The sequence below is a fragment of the Miniopterus schreibersii genome (genome assembly GCF_964146895.1).
Source record: "Miniopterus schreibersii genome assembly, chromosome: 1".
Classification (NCBI taxonomy): domain Eukaryota; kingdom Metazoa; phylum Chordata; class Mammalia; order Chiroptera; family Miniopteridae; genus Miniopterus; species Miniopterus schreibersii.
This window is the reverse complement of record NC_138101.1, coordinates 154234524-154246877: the sequence shown is the minus strand read 5'-3', so window position 1 is coordinate 154246877 and position 12354 is coordinate 154234524. Positions and strand designations below refer to the sequence as shown.

General features: G+C 37.4%; 1 protein-coding gene across 2 annotated transcripts in view; it reads left to right on the top strand.

Annotated features, from left to right (window-relative positions):
* Positions 1–12354, top strand: part of NEDD4 (NEDD4 E3 ubiquitin protein ligase) — a 105639-nt gene that overhangs the window by 35193 nt on the left and 58092 nt on the right. The window contains exon 1 of one of the 2 annotated variants that reach the window (XM_081151862.1): positions 1170–3209. The exons of the other annotated variant lie outside the window; for it this stretch is intronic. Coding sequence (XP_081007988.1) covers positions 1650–3209 — 1560 coding nt within the window. The 5' untranslated portion in view covers positions 1170–1649. Of the gene's footprint in view, positions 1–1169; positions 3210–12354 lie in introns of those variants that run through there. 2 annotated transcript variants of the gene reach the window in all.

Here is a 12354-nt window from a genome sequence, read left to right as displayed (position 1 = left end):
CTGAACTATTTTACTTTTTACTTTCCTATGAATGAGCCAGTATATATTTATTACTGGAGTTCCAGCTATAAAATTCAGGTAAGGGATTTAAATATACCCTAGAGTATTATTTAAAAATAAATTTGTTTCTTTCAAATAGGGTACCAACCTTGGTCTATGACATTTGGGGCAGAAATTAAAATATTAAACTTTTATTACCTAGTAAACTGAAAATAAAGTAAAGGTTAAATAAATACAAAGCAGAAAAAATATATGTACAAAATCACAACCCCTGAGAGTACAAATAGTCTACTGTTCTCAACTATGAGAGCTTTATCAGCTGTAGTAATTCCACCTCGAGGGCAGTGCTAGTACTCAAAAAATGTAAACAAGTATGTACTTTGTTTATATAAAGAAATATGCAGCATGGTGTATATTTCTTTATAGATATCAAACAGCTAAATGGATTGTTTCAGTGCACCAGTAGGGGCCAGCAAAGAGCTCTTAGAGTTTTTCAGAACAGAATTGGCATTGAGATATGTTTATTTGATGTGTTAAATTCTTTTTAGACTTCTTTACTTACCAAAACACTCTCCTAAGTGAACAAATTGCAGAGACAGTGGAATAAAATATCTTGTGTGCTCCAACTATATTGGGGTATAGTTTTTCTGTCTAATCTGCATATATTTTTAATGGAATGTTTGCTTATGCTATTTCTTGGCAGAGTTTTAATAGTCAAAATATAAATGGCATCATTTAAAGACTGTACTACTTGGCTGCAATAGGTCCCAAAATTATAGGAGAAAATGCTTGGTGACAGCTTCTCTTTAACTTTTTTTCTCTCAGCCGTATGCTCAATTTTTGCGATAGTATTACTAGGCAAGTTTTGTATTCCTCTTCTTAAGCTTTCACTTTGTGTAAGAAGTGTTTTGGAAGCTAAAATATTTATCTGTTTGATTTCATGCTGAATTTTTAATTCACCCCACAATTTGGGTATTTCCAAATTGTATAACTGTTCGGACTTATCTGAAAAAAATGTAACAGTCTCTATTCTTTTCTACATTAACTAACTTGACTAGATTCCTAGTATGGCTACTATTTGGAAATTCAATCCCCGATTTGATACTCAATTACATGGGGTTTCATTCCTACCAACTTCCTGTAATTCTATCCCTATGGGTAAAAATATTAGTGGTCAAACTCCGCTGGAGAAAGTATAGGCGCTGTGATTCACGTAGTTAAATGTTCATTTAATAGAGCTGGAGTGAAAAAATACTGTTTCAACTTGAAATGCTAGAAGATTGTTGTTCTTGTGTTACTCATTCATGCAAATTGGAGAAGGTATAATTGAAACAAGGTTGGCAGTGTTCGAGGCAGTGTGCTGCAGCTGAGCTCAGCTTAAAGGTCGCTGGAAATCAAGTGCTTTGTAAGTGAAGGCATTTTGACTACAAGCAATTCAAGACATTTTGGAAGCGTCAGTCTCAGGACTTTTCTCTCTGTGATATCTGGTATCTAATGTTTTACTTAGGATAAAGACTACTACTTAAGAGCTCTTTCGGGCACCACAAATGATTTTTTCTTTCGACGCAGTGCAGCTGCTTCTAGCCTGTCTACCGACAGAGATCTTTGTTATGACTTTCAGCCCTTAACATGTTTGGAAATGAGAACAAATGGCACAAAGCTTACGATTGCACTTTGCAGCCAGGAGAAGCAATACTTACCCTTTGTCGGAAAGCTCCGGAGATGGTTTGGATAGCAATGCTCACATGTGCTTCAAAAGACCGACACGGATTTCAACATCGAACGTTGTTCAAATGAAGCTGACTCCCAGACAGACCGCACTGGCTCCGTTAATAAAGGAAAACGTTAGGTCCCAGGAGAGAGCATCTGCTCCTTCACCTGAAAATGCTAATAAAAAGAGCAGCTGTCTGCAGATTTCCCTGCAGCCAACAAGGTCCGGTAGGTGTCTCTCGCCCAGCAGCGTCTCCGCCGATGGGGACGACGCCTCGCTTACCTGCGTCTGGAAGGACGGCGCGGACGGCAGCGCCGCGGTCGATCGCGAACTGAACGCCGCGAGTGACGACACCCTCCGGAGCAGTCCTGCCACGTGCGGCGGCAGCCTCAGTAACTTTTCCACCAGTGAGAATGGGTCTTACACCAGCAACGGCAGTGATTATGGGTCATGCACAAGTATCACAAGCGGAGGTTCGTACACCAACAGTATCATCAGCGACAGCAGTGGTTATGCTTTTCCGCCCGCGGATGATACATTTTTCGGTGGAAATTTATCTTCGGACAGCGCCTCCAATAGAAGTGTGCCAAACAGGAATACTTCTCCAGGTGACATGTTTTCAAGAAGTACGAGTACGATTCCTTTTGTCCAGGATGACTTGGAGCACGGACTCGAGATTATGAAGTTGCCAGTGAGCCGGGGCTCGAAAATTCCACTAAAACGTTGTTCATCCTTAGTCATTTTTCCTAGGAGTCCTTCGAATACCCCACCAACTTCTCCAACAGGTATGGGCACTCTTCCAAGCAAAGGATCCTATCAAACCTCGCACCAGTTTATTATTTCTCCCAGTGAAATGGCCCACCATGAAGATGGTACTGGTGCTAAGGGGTTTCTTTCCACAGCTGTCAATGGACTTCGGTTATCGAAAACAATCTGCACCCCCGGAGAAGTGAGGGACATACGGCCCCTCCACGGGAAGGGCTCGTCACAGAAGAAAACGATTATTGCAAGTAATAGTCCAAATCAGGCTGCCTTGGAAAAGTCCTCTGAAGGATATTCTTGCGTTTCGGTGCATTTCACCCAACAGAAAGCCACCACATTCGATTGTGAAGCAGTGAATGGTGATCGTAAACCAGAGATGTCAGAAATTAAGCTTAATTCTGACCCAGAGTATATTAAGCTTATGCATAGGACATCCGCATGTTTACCGTCCTCCCAAAATGTAGATTATCAAATAAATATCAATGGACAGTTGGAAAGACCAAATTTACAGATACACAAAAGCCATGCTCTTTTCCAAAGAAGTATTTCATTAGGAGGAACGTATCCAAATGTTTCCTGTTTATCCAGCCTTAAGCACAATTGTTCTAAAGGGGGACCATCTCAATTACTCATAAAGTTTGCATCTGGAAATGAAGGTAAAGTCGATCATTTACCAAGAGACAGCAACAGAGATTTCACAAATGAACTATCTAAATCTTCGAAGCATTCTTGTAAGGTAAGTTTCCTTTGGACTTGGTAAATGTTAATTTATATTAGAATAGCTTTATGAAATAGTTGGTTAAAATTTATTATGACTTAGCAGTTTTATATACTTTCCTAGTCCTTAGCTAGCAAATATTTTTGTAGGAATGAACTTTATATTTGTAAATCTGAAGAACCCCCAGTAATTTTTCACTTTATTTTACCAATGTAGAAAATAGTCATTAAAAAAACTTTCCAAAGTGATTTAAGCCATAAACCATTTCTGTAGCATAAAAACAAGCTTTAAATAATAATTTATTTTGTAACACTTTACCTTGGTATATTTATTTTTCCCTCCCCTCAAGTGGCATAGTATTTTAATGTCTAACTTCATTTTTTATTCCGATTTTCAAAAATGCTCATTTAGTACTCTCCCCTCCTTAATCATTTGTGAAATAAAGTAAAATGTAGAATGCTTATTTAAAATATTAAACAATAAAAAAAGCCTGTGTAACAATGTGATAAATGAACATAGAGAAAAATGTTTTCTAAAATACATGTATTTATTAGATCATTGTTTAAAACTATTATGTTTCATATTTAAAGCAGAGGAAAAATAAATGGCATTTTCATTTGTATATACCCTTAACCACAGGAATTTTGTTTCCACCCAGTTTTTCTTTAGCTACCAGTTAAGACTGCCTTCTAGAATGTAATTTACTCTTTCAACAATATTAAAATTTAAATTTCATATTTTTGAATTTGGTTTCAGTTGCTCGGTATTTCCCATGATTTTCTAGTTACCTTATTAATTTGTTATTTTTATAATTTTGCTTTATTATCTTAATAATTTAACTCTCATGAATCTTGACTGAAACATTTCTTTATGTAATACGGCCTTTCAAAGAATGTTAAGTGTTTGGACCTTAAATAGATTAAAAATTTTTTTTGTAGTTGGAAGGTCTTGCCAGGATATTAAAACATTTTTAATACCAGGAAATTAAAAAAAAAATTCTGACTAAACCAATTCTAGGTGGCAGTACAAAATAATTTTGAGAGGAGGGGAAACAGTTTATTTGTGTTTATATAATGTTCAATATCTATATTAAAGATTTTTTAAAAACTTCTGGATAAGTAGCTTAAAGTAAATAAAATATTCAGTAATTGCTAGTTAGTCTGCTCTCTTTTGAAACCTGGTAAATATAATCATTGTTACCCAATGCCCAGATGTTAATATAAGCAACTATTTTACTGAGAATGAAAAAGGTCAGATTTCATAGTCTAATCTATCTTTTAGAATTATTAATTCTATTTATAAAACTGTTTAAAAACCAGCTTTTAGGAGATTATAATCTATTTAACTGTTTTGCCCCCTAAAAGAAAACAATGAAGTGATACTATAAAGAAACATATTAATAGTTTTCTAATTGAATTTACATGTACCTTGTGAATTTCTTTTACTTTTCATGAAATAATTAATCTGCCAGGAATAATTAACCTAGAAATACTTATAGAAATATCCTTAAAATAGTTGATTTTGTGGTAATAGTATAGTTTGCTGTTGTTTATGCTTTTGGAAATAGTATTTTTAATGTTTTTTAATAAAGTGTGACTAAATGCTTTTTGCATGGCTAAAAATATGCACTTTTATTGGTTTTATTTAACTTAGGTAAGCTTGCAAATATTTTTTTGTGACAGCCAAATGCCTAGCTTTGTGCAGATTCTATTTTTTTTGGGTAGATTATTGGATTATAAAATAGTTCAAAAGTGTGTAATTTGCTGGAGAGCTTTAAATTGTTCCTTTTTTTAATGTTTGTTAAACAACTCTTTATAAAAGCATTATAAACAATATAATGACCATTAAATTCAACGTATACTAGATCGAAATTGACCTAAATGATTAATGGTAAATCAAGTGCTTGTTTTAGGAGGAAAATACTAATGTTTTTTCTAAACATAGCAGTGGCAACAATAATGGGGTTTTATAAATAATCCTGTGTTTATCAATAATTGTATATTAATCTAATTATAGTGGTATATTGTAACTCACTTATAAATAAACAGCTCCCAAAATATTTCCCATGACTCCAGTTAGTCTGGGTTAGTATTCTGATATGCTGAGTCTGGATTCACATTTAACAAGTTGATATTAGAGTAGCATTTAGTAATGTCAGCTATCTGTACCGAGCAGCCGTGAAATTAAATCACTGCTTTGGTCAGGGACCCTTGTTTCTAAAGCACTGAGAGGACGACATATTCTTTTCTTACATGTTTAAGCTACTGGTCTCTAGCAGCACAGTATCCAGTTTCTAGCTCTCTGTAATCGACAGCTCATTAATGGCTAATTTTTTAAATCCAGTGACAACTTTTACCTGTATGTACGACAGGGCTCTGTTCTGTGTTTACAACTTAGAATGAAGATGAGCCTTGTCTTGTCTCTTCATGATAGTGTTTATTTTATTTATTTGCTGTCAAAGACTATAACAGTAACTGACATATGTTTACTACATATACTTTTGAAATATAGTGTTACTTTGTAAAGGCTGTCGAATGACTTTTGATCTGAAAGTAGGTATTTGGTGTTTTAACATTGAGTGTAATATTTTGTTAGGTATATCAAGAAATAAGTTAAGGAAATAAGGTAGTTTTTGTACAGTTACAGAAATTACTATTCATATTTCTAGAATCTGTATAATAGTTTACTGTATTATTATTTTATTTTTCTCTATCAATTGTTTTCTAAATTTCCTATATCGTGAGGATGCTCAGAGTTTTCATTACCTTATTATTTAAAATACTGTAGCATTTTGCCCAAACTTATACATTTCTTCCATTCTTTTTGACCAGAAAGTTTGGCTTTCCATTTTTTTCTTTTTGTTAATAAAACATTTTGTTCATTTTCTGTTACTTAATCCTGGTTAGGTAAATTGCTTAACTTTAGTATAGTATGACTTTAAAGACTATGTCTCAGTTATTTCAAAAGTCCTTAACACTAATCTCAAGATTATACATTTCAGTAATTTATTTAGTTCTTCCTAAAATAAATATCTTAAATATATACATATTTTAGTGTCCCATTATTTTCTTGGTATCTTATTAACTTTAGCAGCATATTTAGAGACATTTGCTTAAACTTATTTTGAACAACACTTAATCTTTCCTATAAAAACCAATATAGTTTTGCCCTGGCCAGTATGGCTCAGATGGTTGGGCATCGCCCCGTGCACAGAAGGGTTGCTGGCTCAGTTCCCAGCCAGGGCGCATGCCCAGGTTGTGGGCTCGGTCTCTGGTGGAGACCTGCAGGAGGCAGCCCATCCATATATCAATAGGTCCGTCCCTCCCTCCTTCCCTCCCCCCCTTCCTCCTCTCCCCCCCCATATCAATTTTTTAAAAACGAATATAGTTTATAAATATCGACTCTCAAACTGTGATGCAACCATGTTAATTACCAGGTTTGGAAATTTAGTGAGAAATATATATGCTTGTATGTGTATATTTCTTAGAACTGAGGAACTATAATACTAATTTCAGAATGGGTCAGGGAGTTGAATTGTTTCCCTCAGAAATACTTAGATTTTCTCTGTAGATGTGTATTCTTTAATGCATTCATCTAGCACACAATTGAGTTCCTACTATGTGCCAGGCACTGACCTGGGAATAAAAGATAATAAAATGCAGTCTCTATTTGGGAAAGTTCCCATTCTAGTAATAGAGACACACTGGTAAACAAAACAAAAATTCAGTCTAATGTGTGATGTGCTAAAATAGAGATGTGTATGAGAAAGTGAGAAAGGTGCAGGACCTGGTTGATAGAGGAAGGCTTCACAGAGGAGGTGATATTTAATCTGAGTCTTGGTAGGTGAGCTGGAGTTCACCAGGCAGAGAAATCAAGGAGAATATTCTAGGGCAGTGATCCTCAATCTCAGCACTGTTGACATTTAGGGCTAGATACTTTTTGTTATATGGGGCTGATCCGTGCCTTTTAGGATGTTTAGCAGCATCTCCGGCCTCTACCCACTGGATGCCAGTAACACCCCTCTTCCCCAGGTGGAGCAATCAAAAAATATCTCCAGCCATTGCCAGATGTCTCGTAGGCCAGCGATTTTCAACCGTTTTCATCTTGTGGCACATATAAAGTAATGACTAATATTCTGCAACATGCCAAAAAATGTATATTTTGTCGATCTGACAAAAAATAGGTATAATTTTGATTCATTCACATTAGACAGCTGTTGTTGTGTTGACTGTTGTCTTTTTTTAAAATTTGAAAATCTAAGGGAAAAGAGGTCAGTGCCCCTGACTAAATGGTCAGGTATCGCATGTTTTAAAAATTCTTGTGGCACACCAGTTGAAAATTGCTGCTCTAGGGAGAAGCAGTTGCACATGCAAGGCGAGTTGTGTGGCAGAATCACCCTATAAAGGGTTCAGTGTGATCGAGCATAGGGAGTCCAGGGATATGGGAGGTGATGGTGAACTGGAAGCCGGTTGGAGGCCCATTGGGTGTGGTCCCTCATGCAGAAGAAAAAGCAACGTGCCTCCTGCTGACAGAAAATAGTTAGGCAACGGGAGGCTTGACTTGTGAGTGTAATGTGCTCATTTTGTGTTTTTAAATAATATTTTTTTGACACCGTGGATTATAAATGAAATTTTTTTTTTTAACTTAGATTACTGAGTGAATGGTTACATCATGAACTGAGATAGGGAGTTCAAGAGAAGGGGCCAGATGGGGAGAGTGAAGAAGTCGTGCGTTACTACGTTTATGTGCTGGGAGGCTGCCCTGGCAGGACTGTCACGTAGGGCAGGTGGAGATACAGGACCAGGGCTCAGGGGAGATGTGAGAGCTGGAAATGGAGCTTGGAGTTAGGAGTATAGTTGAAGCCTTAGGTAAGGATGAACTGAAAAGCATGAAAGGGAGATGGGGTTGGGGGTGGGTGGGAATAAGTCAGAATTCTGGGACCACCAACTTTGAGGAGATGGTGGGAGGAGAGATAAAGAGGAGACTAAGAAAGAGCCCCTAGAGGGGCAGGGAGCGCAGGAAAGCGTGGAGGCATGGAAGCCAAGGGAAGGAAAGATGCAAGGTTGGCAGCACACTGTGCCACAGAATTTATATATCCATCGAATGTGGCAGCTAGGAGGTCCTTGGGGCCATTAGCAAGAGTATTCTCAGGAAAATACTGGAGAAGCCTGGTTGAAATAAGAAAGACAGGTAAGGAAGCAAAATAGCAAGCGAAGATTGCTTGCTAAATGTCATAAAATAGGCATGAGATAGTGTAGGCAAGGTGTATTAGTGGCTACTATATAGAAGACATGGTATTAGGTGGATATAAGAGGCATTAGAGATTCTCTGTCTACAAGAACACTGCAGTCTGTTTTCTAGGGGGAGTAAAAGACTGTACCTCTCTGTTTTTTCATCTTAGAACTATAGAATAAGTGAGTATACACGGGAAACACCGAAATGGAGATTCAGCAATGTGAAGTGAAGGAAACAAAATTAGAAGTGAAAACTTGAGACTGCCTATAAATAGTCACAATCAATTTAAACAGCATTACTTTTTCTCAGTCTCCTTCCTACCACCAAAAATAAAACAAAACAAAAACAGAGCTTCCCTGTAGAAAACAAGTCAGGGTTTAAGGCCTATTCCTAGAAATTACTTGGAGAAAGGTACCTCTGTCTTTATGTCACTGGCTTCCTCCAGGATAGGGAGCCCCCCGGGTACTAGCTGTTGAGGGGCCTCACCTTTGTAAACACACTCTCCCCTTACATTATAAGCGACAGTGGGATAAGATAGACCAGGAGAAGCCAGGATCAGGAGCCTATTTAGGCAGAAGGGGCTTGGCAGAGTCCCTGGGTGTGGCCAGCCAGTGTGTTGAGGTCAGGAGGGTGGTGAGCGGAAGGAACGAATGAGTGCCGAGAAAGTGAACCAATGATGTTGTCAACATACCCAGGAAATACCTGAAGTATTGCTCAAGTGTGTGATTCAGTTTTCTTTGTTTGCCCATGTGTGAGATTGGAAGCCTATGGTCAGATGAAGACATGCTTAGAGGTTTATATAAGGAAGCCTTTCAAAACAAGACGCAAACAGATCTTTCCCGATTCAGTGGGATCTTTTGGGGAAGGCTCTCAACATGGGAGCAATTGTTGAAAAGTAATTTTACCTTCACTGAGATGTAACCGAACTGCTTAGATGTAACTAGAGCAGATCTGAGAACTTGGAAGGGCAAGCAGTAGCATGTCTGTGTGCCTTGTAGCTCAACTCGTGGCAAGTCACAACAAAGAACACCTTGACCAAGAGAATCCATGATGTGTCTATTTAGGTTCTAGAGTGTCCCGGGGGTGGGGGTGGGGTGGAATATCAGGCCTTCTCTTGACTTAGGTGTATTACAAAACCATAACACTCTGACATATTTTGTGCTTACCTTCATGGAAAATATATTTCCAAGCAGCAAGAAATTTACATCAAGGATATTGGTAGTACAGCAGACAATGTCCTTAAATCCAGTTGTTCATTAAGTAAAGAAATATTTTTAACGGAATTTTTATCTTTAGTCCCCCTTACAAAAGCTGAGAGTGTACCATTTTATGATATAGCTAAAATAATAATATCCAGGACTATTTCCTTTTTTTATTTTCTTTTTCTCAAATTTTTGTTGGTAAGTATTGCCTTCTAATGCTTTAACAATTGCAGTTGGAGAATGGCTTATTAAGCTGTCAGGTGTTAAATGCAGATTCTGGCTCAGTAGGTCTGTGGTGGGTGGGACCTGAGAGTTCCGTATTCCTGACAAACTCCCAGATCATACCAGTGCTACCGTTTCCCCAAACACACTTTGAGAAGCAAGGCCTAAGACCACTCACGAGAACAGTTAATAGTCATGGCTGAAGTAGCCAATGAGTCCCGCTCCTGCTTCTACATAAAGAAAAGCCATAGGTGTACTGTGGCCAGGGCCAAATAATTTGCAGAGATTTAAATCCACTTAGGCAGTTAGACTAGTTCTCGATTGAGACCATGTAATACAGAAGAGATTGTTCAGATCAAGAAACAGTCACGAGCAAGGCTGTCTACTGGCCTCATAAAAGGACTTTAATTTGACTCTTCCAGAATTCTGACTATTAAATTTTCCAGGATTACATTTTAGTTTCATCTGAGGACTTAAAAATATCAGTCTATAAGGCATGCGGTTCTACTTAAAGTGATCTCTTGAATTCATCATGGCTCTTATCCTTATTGATGTTGCTTTCATGATTGTTGCCTATATTAATTGTGTCCCGTCTCAGCATGAGATTTGAAAAATATACAGTTGAAATGTATTTTCCTTCATTATTCTGGCTATCCAAGCTATATCGTCTGTCTTCCTCTCTCTGAACATTTTTCAGTCTTTTCAATATACTTTTCTCTAGCAGTGCCAGGTAGGGTACTACTAAGAATGTTTAAATCTTACATTGGTTTATGTGATGAATCGAAACACCATGTGTTTCTGTATGAGCTGTCCAGTATGAACTGTCCTTGTGATAGCTCTATAAGGAGAAGGTTTAAACATCCTTTATATATAACTTTAGTGCTTCTTAAAATTACGTATTACTTCTCTAGTGTAAATCAGTATATGAAAATCTTAGGAACTGTTCTTCCACGCGAGCAGTTTAAGAAATCTTATTGGTGGCTGGGTTTTTGTAGTCTTTGTGGTTGCTGAATGGCTTAGCCTAGTTTCGAGGAGCCTCATGAGATATTAAATATTTCACGTAAAAAAAAAAAAATGAGAAAAAGGAAGCATAGCAAGAAAAAAGTTAAAGATGGGGAGATGGATATAGATAGGCAGCCGAGCAGGCAGGCAAATGTAAATTTTCTAGAATCGATCGGAGAAGAATCTAGACAAAGAATTAAAGCAAATGGGTCATCTTTTCTGAGCTCTAATTTATCAGAATGTAATTCCCTAAATCAGGGACTTTTTGTCTTGTTCACTGTTATATCTCCAGGACCTAGAACAGTGCCTAGCTCAAAATAGACTCTCAATAAATATTTATTACATTAATAACGGGACCCACTGGGATGGTGTAGAGGTGCCTGGAGAATCCTGAGAGATGAGGGTAGCCGGACAGCCTCGCACAAGCAGGTAACCAAACTAGGGTCTTTAAGTGATGACTCTAACGATGAGTGGGAGCTACCTGATGCTTCATGCTTTGCGTGAAAGAGTGGCACTCCTAAATGAATACCTTGTCCCCGGGTGGATGCCAGTGGAATATTATGATCGTGACTCAAGGATTAGTTTCCTCAGTGGAGTCTGATTCATAGGCTACATATTCCACTCACTGGTACCGTAGAACTATGTGTCTGGATAGAGGTTCAGACCAAGTTTTCTCAAGAGAAGATTGAATGGGCCAAAACGTTTAAGGGTGTTTAAACAAAGGTCATTTGACTAGCTTTAAATTTATCACTGTTTGATACAATGACTTCATTCCAGACTTGATGTAAGAGCTGGATTCTCACAGTTGGTCCTGGAGTCTCAAGTAACTGTTTTAGCTGAGAATGACCTTTACCTTCTGACCTGAACCCTCTGAAAAAGTCACAGAGCTTAATGGAAACTCAAGTCATCTTCAAAGCAAATGAGTTTAACAAGCATTTATCAGAAATAGAATATGTGCCTGCCGTAAGTGGCAAATACTATTCCTGGCATTGACAAGTTTATAATTTAGATGAGAAGACAGCAGAAGCCATTAGCATAAGCAACCAAAGTACAATAATATATAATCAATAATAATATCCATATACTTACTTCAGGCATGTGAGCACCTAAGCTCTGGGATATGTGGTTGCCGATATAAATTTTTAACCAATTCTAATTTTTATCAAGATAATACATGTGCCTATTTTTAAAATCAGGTGTTGTTTCTTTGGAGATTTCCTTCCTGCCTTTTTCTCTGTTCTCTCTTCCTAGAATTCCTATTAGCCAAAGTTTGTGCCTCTTGGATTATCTTATAACTTACTATTCTCTCCTTTTTCCTGTTTCTTTGCCTCCTTACCCTCTTTTCTGGAAGATCTCCCTCAAGTTTCTCCTTTTCAGTTTTAAAATTTTGATTATTTTAATTTCTAAAGTTTTATCTTGTTTTGTGATGATTCCCAGTGGGTTTTTTTGGATTGCTTGTACCTTCATTGAAATATTAAAACCTAATGCCATTTATTGGGGCA